Source organism: Pseudorasbora parva, chromosome 12 (assembly GCF_024679245.1).
Source record: "Pseudorasbora parva isolate DD20220531a chromosome 12, ASM2467924v1, whole genome shotgun sequence".
Lineage (NCBI taxonomy): Eukaryota > Metazoa > Chordata > Actinopteri > Cypriniformes > Gobionidae > Pseudorasbora > Pseudorasbora parva.
Genome location: NC_090183.1, coordinates 17,184,408 through 17,199,951, shown reverse-complemented (window position 1 = coordinate 17,199,951; position 15,544 = coordinate 17,184,408). Strand labels below are relative to the sequence as shown.

The window sequence follows — 15,544 nt, the reverse complement described above, 5'->3', positions numbered from 1 at the left end:
TCGCTGGGCGTTTCCTTTTGAGTGTCACACGCAGGCTTGCACTGTGGACTGCGTGCTGACTGCGGTCATCTCCCTGAGTGCTTCAGCACAAACTAAAAGAGCAGTTTTCCATCCTAAAAGAGCAACACGGTTTTACCCTGCGTCTTTTTCAAGATGTCATTCAAGCCGTGTGTTTCTGGGTGCGGTCATGTCTGTGGTGCCGTTGATCCCGCTGGTACGGTCCCTGGGAGCGTGGCTTCAGCTCCCTCGACCGTCCCGTTGGCTCATCCGTACCATCAGACTCGGCTACGCGATTCAGTTCGCGCGCCGGCCACCCAAGTACAGCGGCATCCTCTTCACCTCAGTGTGAAGCAGCGATGCTCAAGTCTTGCGGTCAGAGATCGAGGTCCTACTGGCGAAGGACGCGATCGAGCCGGTTCCTCCAGCCGAGATGAAGACAGGGTTCTACAGTCCCTACTTCATCGTGCCCAAGAAAGGGGGTGGGCTCCGGCCAATCCTGGACCAATAGCTTCGGGCCATGCATGTCCCTGGTGCGCTGAACCAGACAGCCGACGAGCTCTCTCGGCAGCCAGCACCTCCGGGAGAATGGCGACTCCACCCCCAGGCGGTCCAGCTGATGTGGGACCAGTTCGGAGCCGCACAGGTAGACCTGTTTGCCTCTCCGGACTCGACCCATTGTCAGTGCTACTATTCCCTGACCGGGGGTACCCTCGGCACAGATGCACTGGCGCACAGCTGGCCCCGGGACCTACGCAAGTATGCGTTTCCCCCAGTGAGCCGTCTTGCACAAGTTCTGTGCAAAGTCAGGGAGGACGAGGAGCAGGTCTTGCTAGTTGCGCCGTATTGGCCCAACCGGACCTGGTTCCCAGAACTTACTCTCCTCGCGACAGCCCCTCCTTGGCCCATTCCCCTGAGGAAGGACCTTCTTTCTCAGGGACGGGGCACTCTATGGCACCCGCGTCCAGACCTCTGGAATCTTCATGTCTGGTCCCTGGACGGGACGCGGAGGTTCTAGATGGACTACCACAAGCAGTTGTAGATACCATCTCTTCAGCTAGAGCCCCCTCTACGAGGCGCCTCTATGTACTGAAGTGGAACCTGTTCGTTGAATGGTGCTCTTCCTGCCGGGAAGACCCCCGAAGGTGTTCGATTGGTGTTGTGCTTTCCTTCCTGCAAGATGGGTTGGAGCAAAGGCTGTCTCCCTCCACCCTCAAAGTGTACGTCGCCGCAATAGCGGCGTACCACGACGCAGTTGAAGGTAAGTCCGTAGGAAAGCACGACCTAATCGTCAGGTTCCTCAGAGGTGCGAGGAGACTAAATCCTCCTCGTCCATCCTCGATACCCTCTTGGGACTTAGCTCTAGTGCTCAGAGCACTTCAGAGCCTTCCCTTCGAGCCTTTGGAGTCAATTGAGCTTAAATTCTTGTCAATGAAGACAGTGCTCCTGACTGCATTGGCCTCTATCTAGAGGGTAGGGGACCTGCACGCACTTTCGGTCAGCGAATCGTGCCTAGAGTTCGGGCCTGGTAACTCTCACGTTGTCCTGAGACCCAGGCCCGGATACGTGCCCAAGGTTCCTACCACTCCCTTCCGGGACCAGGTGGTGAACCTGCAAGCGCTGCCTTCGGAGGAGGCAGACCCAGCCCTGGCTTTGTTGTGTCCGGTCCGCGCTCTTCGCGCTTACATTGACCGGACCCAAAGCTTTCGGACCTCAGAGCAACTCTTCGTCTGTTACGGAGGCCAGCAGAAGGGAAAGGCTGTCTCCAAGCAGAGGTTAGCCCACTGGATAGTGGATGCTATAGTCTTGGCTTACCAGTCCCAAGACGTTCCTTGCTCGTTCGGGTTGCGAGCTCACTCCACTAGGAGTGTAGCATCCTCCTGGGCGCTGGCTCAAGGCGCCTTGCTGACAGACATTTGTAGAGCTGCGGGCTGGGCGACACCTAACACGTTCGCTAGATTTTATAGCCTACGTGTAGAGCCGGTATCTTCCCGCATCCTCGCTCCTGGTGGCCAGGAGCGCTAAGTGCCCGATCTAAGTGTCGGCTTGCAACGCCACTCCCGCCCTCTGGGCCGGATACGTGCGTTTATTGTCTCCAGTTGTGTTCCCCGGGAAACCGGCTAACTCTGTCGAGCTCCTCTGTCACCCCATGCGGTGTCAGACGTTGCGGACCGTCTGACGCTAGGCCTGCACCCGTATGCTTGTGGAACGTGGTTCTAGGCTGGGTTCCATATGTAGCGGTTCCCTCACGGTAACCCCATATGTGTATTCTTCCACGGTACCTGCTACCCTTCGGGCTAGCCCCGTGTCTTTCCCTTGACAAGAGCCCCGCTCTGTCGTCTCTGGGCGTGTTCTTTCCCCCCTACAATTAGGTTGGAACCACCCCAGAGACTGCCATATGTTGCACTACCCTGCCAGGTTAGTCCTTATGTGTATTCCGTCACCACTCCTTCCCTGAAGGACGTGGTCCCGCAGCGTACCTCTTCCGGGAGAGCACGCTTCCCAGCGGTCTATGGTCACTCTAAGTGGGTCTTGCAGAACAGCAGTGACTGACCTCCCTGCTTGGAGCCCTGACTTCCGTACCATACTAGACGGTCCAGTGCGCTCAAGCAGGATGCTGGAAGGGCCAGCATCCTGGCGTTTTCCAGAGGGATCCCAATTCGTCGGTTCAGTTCTGACGTACGTCGAACGTGACCGACTGAAAGGGAACATCTCGGTTACGTATGTAACCCTCGTTCCCTGAAGGAGGGAACGGAGACGTACGTCCCGTTGCCAGGTGCTGTGCTTCAGCTAGGAGCCCAGTCACGTATTCGGCTCCTCAGTTGAAAAAAGCATTTGATCTGCCATTCCACTTCCTATTTATACCCGCGCTGCGGGGTGGAGCGTGGAATGTGTGGATCACATGCCAATCTCCGATTGGCTCGTTTTTATACACTCGAAGTTGATAGGTCTCTGAGGTCAGATCCCAATTCGTCGGTTCAGTTCTGATGTACGTCTTCGTTCCCTCCTTCAGGGAACGAGGGTTACATACGTAACCGAGACGTTATTAATTACTTCATGTCGATCCCAACCCTTTTTATTTATTAATAAAAATACATAATTTGTGTTCCGAAGATTAACCATATGGAATTCAAAAGCAGCCAATTATAAATAATAAATAAATACATTATTATAAATAAAAGCAGCCAAATTATAAATAAATAAATATACGTATCATATGCACGCGAAAAACCGCGTACCATACGCACGCCAAAACTCATTTTAGCGTATCCATTCATTGTTCCATCGATCCAGATTGCAAACTCGTACTATTTATACGCATGACCATGAGATCGTGTTGGATGGACGTGAACAAATGTGATCACAGGTTGATGCCAAGTGTAAACACTGCCAGATTAAGAATAAATTATTTACAAAAGTCTTACGGTTTTGGAACGACTTGAGGGTGAGTAATTAATGACAGAATTAAAATACATTTTTGGGGAACTAACCCTTTAAATATTTTGAGTGTGGGGAGATAACTATGTATTTTGCCGTGCTCCATGGAAGTGGATGGACCTTAGAGATCTTTTAGCACACTTTGCTTGGTTTGACCAAGTGATTGGTGGAATTTTCTGTACAGCATCATGGGTAATGTAATGTTATGTTGTTGTTGTTGTTGTTGTTGTTGTTGTTGTTGTTTTCCCACCACCAATTCTGCTGTTAAATGCAATTATTTTAAAACTAAGAAATAATGTGAAATAATGTGAGCTGGCAGCTTCAACAGCAGCAAATACTATCAATTAACAACCTCGTAGCTAAAAGGTTCTCAAGGTTTATAAGTTATTGTTGAAAATCTTTTTCCCTATGGAGAAAATGAATGTTTTTTTGTTTGTTTGTTTTTTCTTTTGGAACACGGCTGTTGCACTGTATAATAAGCAACTTTTAACAGAAGAATGAATCTAAATTCTTTTGTTAAAATAAGTGCACATGTCCGTGTTTATGTCCTCTAAAAATGGTCCCATGCATTCACTTTTATTGTAATCATTTCAGAATAACCTACATTTGATCTACAAAATGAAGGATATGTCAATTATTATTATTATTATTATTATTTTTAATTATAATTATTATTATTTTTTGGCAATCACCATTATGCCACAAATTATGTTGATTGAACGTAACCTATATTGAATGCAGAATATTCTTTTTTTAACCATTTTTCTGTTTTATTTGTAAGAGTTCATCCAACCATGCAGTGCGTAACATTTAACATCATTTACAAAAGTAGCATGTTATATTTGAACCTACTGTACCTGTAACTTAACTTTTGAATTGGAATAAGGTTTACCTCTTTTACTTCTGGCAGTTTTTTCTTCATTTTTGTTAGCTTCCTTTTGACCACTCTCTGCTTTATCTGCCTCTTCATCCACATGCTCATTTTCAACCACAATAGTAGGTATGGTAACTTTAGGTGCAAGCGATGAGTCTTTTTTCTCCTCTCTCTCCTTAAATGACTTTGGAAGCGTGCAAACTGAGCCAAACAACCTTGGAGGTTTTAGAGGTGCTTGCAACAAACCCGCTTGAATTATGGATTGGGCAGGTGGTATTTCTACAGGTGATTTTGGTAATTTGTGGGACACATTTGTCCTTGGTACCCTTGGTGAACAGTGTCCTGGTATTTTACTGAAAGCGACCTTTTCACTGATGACTTTTCTGTCTAATAATTGCCTGGGCGTAGAATTTTTCCTGCACTGGTTTTCTGTAATATCAGGGGCTGCTTTCCTTTCATGTTGTTTTGAGTCCTCTGGCAGTTTCTGTCTCGAAGGTTCTGGTGATTCTTCCTTTGGCAAGGTTGACCAATGTTTTTTTGCCTCTGGTAAATCATTTGAATCAATATATTTTTTCTCTCTTGCATCTTCCACCTTCTGAATTACTTGGGCTGGAACTGACTCAATGTTTCCAGCATACTGTTTGTCAGTCTGGGTGAGCTGATCCATTGAAAAGGCTTTCTTGATGTTAGACTTTCCGACAAGTTTCTTTATTCGGGAAAGCTCTTCTGAGAGTTTACTCTGAAAACTTTTCTCTACATAGGTTGACTGTTCCTCCAGAGAGGATGCTTTTTGCTTGAAGAAAGATCTCTTGAGTGCTACTTGACTCATTGAGTTATCTTGGGGCTTCCCTGCTTTACTCCTTCCATCCTCAGAACTGCTGCAGGATGATGCTCGATTGAAACCCCATGACAGTCTTGATGAAGGCACCTTTGGAATGTTACTGCTATGTCTTTGTTCCTCAAAAACTCTCACTTTGTCTAAGATTTTGGAACTTGGCTGTGTCACTTTGAGAGTTTGGATGGGGGGTGTATCTTGGGACCCACTGCTTTGCGATGAAGCTGAGCTTTTTGATAACTTAATAGGGAGTTCAGCTCCATTCATGGCTGTTTTGGTGACATTGTGGGCAGTTGTTAGATCTACATCACTTACGGAGCTTTGAGCTTTTTGGAATGGCTGGGTTTGGACAAATGGAGAAGCTTCCCTTGTTTTAAAGTCCAATAGGCCCCTGAAATAAGGGTGATTGTGGAAAATATTTTGTTATGAAAGAAACTAAAAATAATAAAATGACAAAGTAAACGAAATCCAAATGGTCAAACACAGCATGCACTGAAAACCATGTTGAACCATGTAAAAAGATGGTGGAAGATGAACAAATCTAAAGCCTTTAATTTGAATACAAAAAGAAACACACACCGCATGCAAAAAGGTTTGAAAAAAACTAAACAAAAAACATGGCGAACATTATCACAGCATTATCAAAACAGTGGAGTCAAAGGAAAGTCGAAATCAAGAAAACATAAATAAAAAGGACACAATAAATGAAGAATATGGTAATGGAAATTATTTTTTTAAAATGTTCCTTTAGACCCATTGTAAACTAAATTGAAAACATGTTTTTTGTGCCCCCCTAATTCAAGTTATTTATGCCTTTTTATATCCAGCATGCCAGCACTCATTCTTGAACACTGTAAATGGAAAAGGTCCTTCTTCGATAGAGACTCAAAACACTTCCATAGTAGTCACTGGCTAAGGACATACTCTCCTCTGACCCCACTGCCACGTAGTACACACTTATTTGTGAGGCCCGCACAAGAGCTTCAATCCCCAGGTGTCTGACCGGAGGGCTCTCAACACACCCAGTATTTTCTTGCCTTCCAGGTGACAAGGGATCCTCAAGACCAGGAGCCCTAGAGCCTAGGATTCGCATTTCCCTCTCCACTACTAGACCATCACTCGGGATTTGGGAAAGCATTGCTCTCCCCCTGGCTGAAAATACAAAATGATCCTTTATATTATAATACTGTTAAATCTTTATTTATCATGTGGTTAATTAGATGAGTGGATTAATTCAAAACATTTATTAATTATAAACTTTGTTAAAGGGTTTACCCATCACAATTTTTGTTTTTCTTGCAATAAATGATTCTAAAAAGGCATCCCCATTGTTACAGTATTGTGATTGTCAAAGGGATAATTCACCCAAAAAATAATGTTTTGTGTGTTTGTTTCTTCAGTAGAGCACAAATGAAGATTTTTAACTCCAACGTTGCTGTATAATGCATGTCAGTGGGGTGTTTCTGCAAGAAACCGATCAGTATTTGTGTATGGACCCACTTGGTGGCCTTAACTACTATGTACAAACATTTTAATTAATAATTTGATACAATGCACTTATTGTGTACATACATGTTTTTACATTGTACTTACATTTTAAAAAATACCTGCATGTAATTACACATTTAATTAATTTCTGTAGTTACATTTATAATTACACAGTTGGCACTTCCCTTACACCTAACCCTACGCTTAAACTGACCCACACCTGTCCCTAACTCTGTTTTATGTCTTTTTTCTATAAAATAAAGACAGACATCTCACACTATCTTGACTCTTCTTTAATAAACTTGTGAGCCCTATACACACATTCTTTACATGCGGTTATCCTGAGTGTGCACCCTCTTCTCTCGGTCCCCTCTATAACAGAACATACAACAATAGTTCCTATTGTTACATCCTTTCTCTTTTTTTTTATTTTTTATTTTTATTTTTTTATAAACACAACTCAATTTAAGGTACAAGGAAAGAACATTGTTTACTTATTACTCCTGTGTAGTAATTTAACATTTTCAATCTTCCATTTTCATTTCTGACTTTCTTCAGTTTTTTTTTTTTTTTTTTTTTACTTGTGATATAGTCTTTTAAATATTGTGGTTTCCTTATAAGACGTCCTGCTTTTGTAACAACTGATGCTGGGAGGTCTGACTGTTGAGTGTTCTGCATTCTTTTTTCCACAGCGCTAAGGTGTGATTGAGCATCTGCAGTTTCTGCGTGTTTTGTATTGTCAGGATCAACAGTCTCTATTTGGTTGGAGACTCTGGGGGTCATTCTATGATCCCTTCGGAGATGTCTCCTGTTCCTTCTTATAACACCTCCAGAATCCAATTGGACACTGTAGGATCTCAAGTCGATGGGCTCCACCACTGTCCCCTTTCTCCAGATCTTATGAGGCTCCAATGGTTGTATTCTTACAGAGTCACCTTGTTTTAATGTGTCTAAGTCTTTGGCTGATCTGTTGTAGTATGTTTGTTGTTGTTGTTGATTTGTTGTCAATTCTCTCAATGAATTCTGGATCTTTGGTTGCAGGAGGCTGGGTTTCGTGGGTAGAAGTGTCTTGGTGCGACGGCTAAGCAACCTCTGTGCTGGGCTGGTTGATAATCCATGTGTTGGCGTGTTTCTATGATCCAGGATTGCTAGGTATGGATCCTGTCTTGATATTTGTGCTTTAAACATCAGCCTCTTGGCAGTTTTGACTGCTGATTCTGCCTTGCCATTACTCTGAGGATAGCCAGGTGATGAAGTTTTGTGCAGGAATTCCCACTGGTGACTAAATTTCTTAAACTTGTGTGACGAAAACTGTGGGCCATTATCAGAGAAGACAATGTCTGGAATACCCTGACGGGCAAAGTGACATTTCAGCTTTCTTATTACAGTAGTGGATTTAGTGTCTGGCAGATAATCAATTTCCCAAAAATTGGAGTAGTAGTCTACTGTTATTAGATAGTCCTTGTTGTTGAAAGTAAACAGGTCCGTGCCTACCTTGGCCCAAGGTCTGTCAGGCATATCATGTGGACGTAGTGTCTCCTTTTGCTGGTTGCAGTCAACGGCACGGCAGGTGTCACATTGCTGTACATGAGATTTGACCTGTTCGTTCATTCCTTGCCAGTACACACACTCTCTGGCCCTCCTAAGGCATCCTTCCACACCTAAATGAGAAGTGTGTATTCGTAGTGTTATTTCCCTCCAAAGCTGCTTAGGGATAACAGCTCGTTCGCCCCTGAAGACAATTCCATCCTGGTAGCTCAGCTCCTCTTGAAACTGGTAATAGTGACCTATTTCTTGTGGTGTGTCAGTTTTGTTTTTCGGCCAACCTTGTAATATGGCTTTGATCAGTGTCTGCAGAGTGTTGTTCTCTTTTGTTGCAGAACGGATTAACTGAAGTCGGTCTACTGAGATCGGTAGGTGTTGTGTCATGTTAATAGTCTCTAACTCTGCTTCAACCGATCCAGTGGCCGTGCTTTCGGGCAGAAATGCTCTACTTAGCGTGTCTGCTAGCCACATCTCTGGCCCTGGAACATACACAACGTCCACATCATATTTTTGAAGTCTTAGCATCATTCTTTGGAGTCTTTTAGGTGCACTCAGCAGTGGCTTTCGCAGGATGTTCTCTAAGGGTTTATGATCGCTTTGTGCTGCTACTTTCCGCCCATATGTATAATGGTGGAGCTTCTCCATCCCAAACAGTAGAGCTAATAGCTCCTTCTCAATCTGTGCGTAGCCCCGTTCTGTCTGTGTTAATGCTCTGCTGGTGAATGCTACTGGTTTACCTCCTTGTATGAGTGCTGCGCCAAGGCCTCCATCTGAGGCATCACATTGGATGGTAAGCTCTTCATCAGGGTTGTAATACTTTAACACTGGTGCATTTGCGATTGTTTCTTTTATTTTACAGAATGCTTCTTCATGCTGCACGGCCCATCTCCATTCACAGTCTTTGCAGGTTAGCTGTCTCAAGGCCTCACACTGGTCTGAAAGATGTGCACAAAACTTTGAGAGGTAATTCACCATCCCTAGTAGTCTCTGAACTCCTTTTACATCTGTTGGTTTCGGCATGTGTGTTATTGCTCGAACTTTGTCTGGGTCTATTTTCAATCCCTCTGATGTCAGGAGGTGTCCGATGTACAAGACTTCTTTTTGTTTCAGTTTGAGCTTGTCAGCATTTAGCTTGATACCTTTCTCTCTGCACCGCACTAAAAATGCTTTCAGTTTTTCATCATGGTCTCTCTCAGCTAATTCTTGTGTCTCTCCTTGCCCTGTAATGAGAACATCATCAGCAATAATATATATTCCTGGCAGGCCCTCTAGTGCAAATGTGAGCTTTCTCTGAAAGATTTCAGGGGCCGGACTTATGCCCATGGGCATACGCAGCCATCGATATCTTCCAAATGGTGAAGAGAATGTGGTGAGAAAGCTGGACTCTTCCTCCAGCTTGACATGCCAGAATCCACTTTTAACATCGCACACTGTAAACACCTTGGCTTTAGACAGTTCAGGGAGTATTTCATCTATAGTGGGTAGTGGGAAATGACTGCGCTTCAAAGCTCTGTTCAAGGGTCGTGGATCTATACATACTCTGAGTCTGCCGCTGGGCTTCTGTACGACCACCATATTACTAATCCAATTTGTACTCCTCTCTACTGGTGCAATGATTCCTCTCCTCTGAAGATCTTGAAGCTCTTCCTTCAATGGTTTCATCATGGACACTGGAACCCTTCTTTTTGGGAGCTGTACAGGTTTTACCGTGTTGTCAATCTCAATTTTGTATTCTCCCTCTAGGCAGCCATCGCCCGTGAATACATCAGCATATTCCGTTTTTATCTGCTGTGCTGACCACTGGCCGAATGCAGGGTTTTCTGTTTTGACTATGCTGTCTATTGCAAGAATGTTCTCGTAATGTACTTTGATGAGCTTCATCGCTTCACTTGCTCTCTTTCCTATTAGTGGGACAGTACAGCTGTTATCTACCACCTGGAATTCTAGCCTGTACAGTTTGTGGTTTCTCGGGTTTCTTAATTTCACTTTGCACTTTCCTAGTGGTCTCACTTTGCTTTGGTTGTACATTACTAGCACAGTCCTTGTGTCCTCCAGTTTTATATCTGGGCTCAGCAGATTAATAGGGATTACATTGCAACTTGCTCCACAGTCAATTTGAAATTTCACAAGATCCTTTCCCAAAAGCATCCCTGCATACAGTTGTGCTTGCTTATCCTTGTCTTTCTTACTTTTGTTTATAGTCTCTGGGTTTGCTACACCAACAGTGAGAATGTCCTCATACTCATCACTGTCCTGTTCAGTCACTTTATTTACTGATTTATGGTTTCCATGTCTCATCTGGGCTCTACATTTAACTGCAAAGTGATTTGCCTTTCCACACTTTTTACATTTCTTACCAAATGCTGGGCATTTCTGTTTGTTCATTTCACTTTACCACAGAATCTGCACCTGATCATAACACCGGGTTGATGTCGATCTTGACGTGCTTCTTGTCTGACGGCATGCACCTCTTCTACCGCTGCACCTGCTGCAATGGCTTTGCTGTTCTGCCGCGACAGCTCAGCTGCTCTGCATATACGTATGCACGTCTGTAGTGTTAAATCTTTCTCACGAAAAAGTCTCTCTCTCAGTCCTTCGTTGTTAATTCCGCACACTATTCTGTCACGTATGAGTGAGTCTTTCATGTCTCCGAAATTGCATGTTTGAGCGAGCATTCGTAACCCTGTGACGTAATTATCGATCGACTGTTCAGCTCCCTGTCCTTTCGTGAAGAATCGATAGCGTTCTACTGTCTCGTTTATACTGGGATTGCAGTGTTCATCAAACTTTTCAATAATGTTTTTTACCGTTCGTGCATCCGCAGCTACATCGCTCATCAGAGTTTCCAGCAGTTCCCGACCGCTCTCGCCGATGAGGTAGTAAAACAATTTGACCTTCGTCTTTTCCTCTGCGTCCGACATTGTCAGCTCCAGGTAGAGATTAAACTGGTCTCTCCAGGATTTCCAGGTCTTGGATAGATTGTCGGCGTCCATGCATAACGTTGATGGTGGCTTTAATCCATCCATTGTGCAGCTCTGTTCACGTGCAGCTCTCCGCTCTAACTAAACTTGTAAAACTAATCTAAAAGTGCCCACGCTGCCACCATGTTTTATGTGTCTTTTTTCTATAAAATAAAGACAGACATCTCACACTATCTTGACTCTTCTTTAATAAACTTGTGAGCCCTATACACACATTCTTTACATGCGGTTATCCTGAGTGTGCACCCTCTTCTCTCGGTCCCCTCTATAACAGAACATACAACAATAGTTCCTATTGTTACAAACTCTACCCGTATCTCACCTCAATATCAGCAAAAGTGCTTTGCAATACAATTTGAACACAATAAGTACATTGTATTTATTTTTTGATGTAAGTACATATTACATAAGGCTACCTAATATAATGTGGGGTCTGTGTTATTTTTTTTTACCTCATATCAGACAAATCTCATCTAGTATTCCCAATGGCATTACTTCCGCCAGAGAAGATTAAAAACTCAAAATAATATTGAACCGTTCGGTACGGTATTCACAGTTCAATACACGTTGGTGAATTACGTTTTTTTTTTTTTTTTTTTTTTTGGTTTTGCATTTAATTCATTATTTCCATTTCTCTCCATTTGAAATATTTCTCTCAGTTTATTTCGGCTTTGTTTGAGTGTGCCTGTGAGTCTACGTGCTGACATGAGCAAATATCCAATCATATGCACTAAAGGGGTGTTAGCCACGTTTAAAGCCTTGCTGGTTAAACATTTCATTTTGCATTGAGCGTGCGCACTAAACGTCTGTCAAACACACGTGATTACTGGAGAGTCTTACTGCGCTAATACTGTCATATACAAACAATATTACATATAAACACAGTTGGTTATGTCTAAAGTGAAAGTAAAATCGCGTGCATCTGTCTGTATATGAGATGTGACAAGGTCTTCAATTGACAGCAGTGCAGCCTAGTTAACCGCTTGTCCTTAAAGGGAAAGGTCACCTCTAAAATGATGTTAATAAAGAAAAAAAGCCTTTAATATAGTAGCTTTTAATCAATGTTGTATTGTGGAAGACTATTTTAGCCTACATTTATTCATTTAATTACTGTACATCTGAGCTGCCACTGTAAATATTTATATATATTTATTTTATTTTATATTATACAATACACTGGGAATGTGTAAAAGGGTTTTCAAGTCTTTTAAGTAAAATAAAGACAGAGTATTGCAATAAAACATTTTCTCCTTAACCTTTTTCTGTTCCTATCCATTTGTTGCACCCCCATATATATATATATATATATATATATATATATATATATATATATATATATATATATATATATATATATATAGTGCCTGCGTAGATGGCGCAGATCGGTCGAATGATGCATCATTGTAAATAATATCTATGATTGCGCTGGGTTTTAACCTTACTTGACAGAAGTAATGGCATTTGGGAATACTAGATGAGAAAAAATAACACAAATACTAATCAGTTTCTCGCAGAAACCAATCGTTTTGTGTCTTAAAACATCAATGTGTCGCCACGAGCCACTAGGTTTAATATGGATTCATATGTCTATGTGTTTTTAACTCTCATAGTGACTCTCATCGAAAACAAGTCAAGTCAAATCAACTTTATTTATATAACGCTTTTACAATGATGATTGTTTCAAAGCAGCTTCACAGTGATAAACAGGAATTGATTCGGCTGTACAGTCATTCTGGAGAAAACTGTGATGTTATCAGCTCATTTTAATTGATCATATAGCGACAATGTTGGCAGATCAGTATTACAGTTAATTAATTAAGACCTATTAATTTAAAGGTAGGGTAGGCATAACTAATCTAAAACACTTTTGTCCAAATTTGTTTAAACTTTCTTTATATGTCAATACATAATTAAAATGTAAGTACTCTGAAAAGGAGAGTATAAAAAAATCTAGTGACTCTAGACTTTTTAATCTGCAATAAACACCGCTCATTATTTTTGTTCGGGATGAAACAAATGATTGGCTTGGGCGACTGTCACTCTCTCTCGCTACCATGGCGACCACCGTTTTCGCCACAGGATCTGCCCACATGTGCGTGCTCGTTTGATTTGAGCAGTTCAAGAGGCAAGAAACCTAGGCAAAATAATGGCAGAGAAAGAGCATTCGAAATTCACAGGGCAGGGTTTTACAGTCAGCGAAGGCAAACAATGCAAAAAAGGAAGACTGTACAATGCACAGAAAAGGCAATGCACAGAAAGTCTTTGGATAAACAAAGAAATCAAACACGATTAAATATCTGCGTGGCTTTTCAACGATGGTGAGAACTGAGGGACCTAAAAAACGACTCATTGCTGGCTGTATTTCTGCTGGACAGGTAATCTTTCATTTTGATTATAATTTTTTTGGGTTCATGTTTTCATGAAGCATGTATCACTAGCACATGTAGCTGCCTAATATAGCATAACATTACTTAGCATAAAGTTACAATATTATACACTTAGCCATTAGTAGAGATGATAAATACTCAATATGTTTAGCTCAAGTTGATCGCTGTTGTGTTGAATTTCGCAAAATTTAACTTTAGATAACTAAATGCTTGTGTAAAAGCTAGTACACCGCATCCAGGAACGCATTTTTTTTAGAACTAAGTTAGCTTTAGCTACTACTATCCAACAATGCTTTCATCATGGAAACTCTTACATGTAAAACAGTATATGTTATGAATCACACACGAAATTCATCTTCATTACAGTATAACTGATGTTATTGGAAAAACATGATGCTGCCCGTTTTCTTTGCCTGATAAATATAACTAGCTCGTTACCAAATCAAACAAAAATATATTTGAAACTTTACCAGTACCGGTATTCTAGCTTGATAGAGAGTACTAAAAGACATCTTATTTGTTTATATTCATACTAATAAAGTTCGATTTTTTTATTACATGTGATTCTGACATGATGTCACTACATGCACACCGCTCCTCTCAGGTAAATAATGTGTCTTCCAGCTGAGCGGTCGGTGTAGCGCGTTCATGTGTTTTGGGGGCAAGTTTCATGTGAAGCGTGGCTTTGGAAAGAGCCTAGAAGGAAGAAGGTGGAGTGAATGGAAATAATGAGCTTTCTTTAAAACAGTCGTGAGAGGTCTACAGACACTCAATTTTTATACTTTCTTTTTCAGAGTACTTACATTTTAATTATGTATTGATATATAAAGAAAGTTTAAACAAATTTGAAAAAAAAAAAAAAAACGTTTTTTTCTACCTATTCCTACCTATTCTACCTCTAAAGAATTCCCAAAACACCCCATTGGCATGCATTATACGGCAAAGGTTGGAGTTAAAAATCTTAATTTGTGTTCTACTGAAGAAACAAACACACCTACATCTTAGATGCCATGGGAGCAGATAAACATCAAATTTTTTGGTGAACTATCCCTTTAAAACACCTTTTTATGCTTTGGGGCCAAAAGTGAAAATTGATGCTGTTAACTGAATATTGCTGAAGAGAAAAAAGTCACTTGGTATGTTCTTACCTGCCGGTTGGCTGTTGATAGCTTCCCCCTGAGGAGGCATGAACTGTTCCTTCATCTCCATGGAGACCTGAGGCTCGGCACTTTCATCTTCTGTACTGTTTGAGTCTACAACAATGGGTGAGGCATGTTGAAATGGGAATTTGTACAAACAAAGCATGCAGTAGATAATGAATATAGATGCTCTTGTAATGAACTAGCTGCAAGAAATCTCTGAAATTTTAGAAAAATTATGCTATTACTTGAACGCATGTGGAAATTTTACACAATCCCTAATTTGAAATTACTGGTTTTTCAAGGATTAAAACATATTATATTTAATATTACATATTACATTTAAAAAATGAAAGAAAAAAGGAAGAAAAAAGAAAGAAAGAAAGAAAGAAAGAAAGAAAGAAAGAAAGAAAGAAAGAAAGAAAGAAAGAAAGAAAGAAAGAAAGAAAAAAAGAAAGAAAAAAAGAAAGAAAGAAAGCATGATGTAGAACAAGCTTTACTCTTCACAAAATAAATAATGTAGAGTTTAATTAAATTAAATCAAACTGAAACTAGAGCTCCAAATGAAAACCTATATTTTCCAGTTCTGTGTATAATTTTGCATGGCTGCAAACCCAAAACCAATCCAAGAGCACAGTAATGAAAGGTGAGGATTTTAGAAATGGATAACAACAATTACCATTGCTTTGCTTCCTGCACAAGCGAAAAACTTCACTTCCATAACGGCAGCAAGCAGAGGTGGACAAGAGAAGACTGTTACTATAGAAACCAATGTCTGCAGACATGTATTGTGTGGGAGCATAAACATAACACACACATGCTTGCACACACGCACAGACACGCACTCAGTCTGGCGTGCT

The 15,544-nt window shown here is 41.6% G+C and overlaps 1 protein-coding gene across 5 annotated transcripts in view; it reads right to left on the bottom strand.

Annotated features, from left to right (window-relative positions):
- The window catches only part of spega (striated muscle enriched protein kinase a), an 85,916-nt gene that overhangs the window by 31,552 nt on the left and 38,820 nt on the right, over nucleotides 1-15,544 (bottom strand). For 4 of the 5 annotated variants that reach the window (XM_067459366.1, XM_067459367.1, XM_067459368.1 and 1 more), the window contains 3 exons: nucleotides 14,694-14,798; nucleotides 6,167-6,296; nucleotides 4,328-5,535 (listed from right to left, as the gene is read on the bottom strand). In XM_067459366.1, coding sequence (XP_067315467.1) covers nucleotides 4,328-5,535; nucleotides 6,167-6,296; nucleotides 14,694-14,798 — 1,443 coding nt within the window. Of the gene's footprint in view, nucleotides 1-4,327; nucleotides 5,536-6,166; nucleotides 6,297-14,693; nucleotides 14,799-15,363; nucleotides 15,394-15,544 lie in introns of all 5 variants that reach the window. The other variant, XM_067459369.1, reaches the window with a different exon arrangement.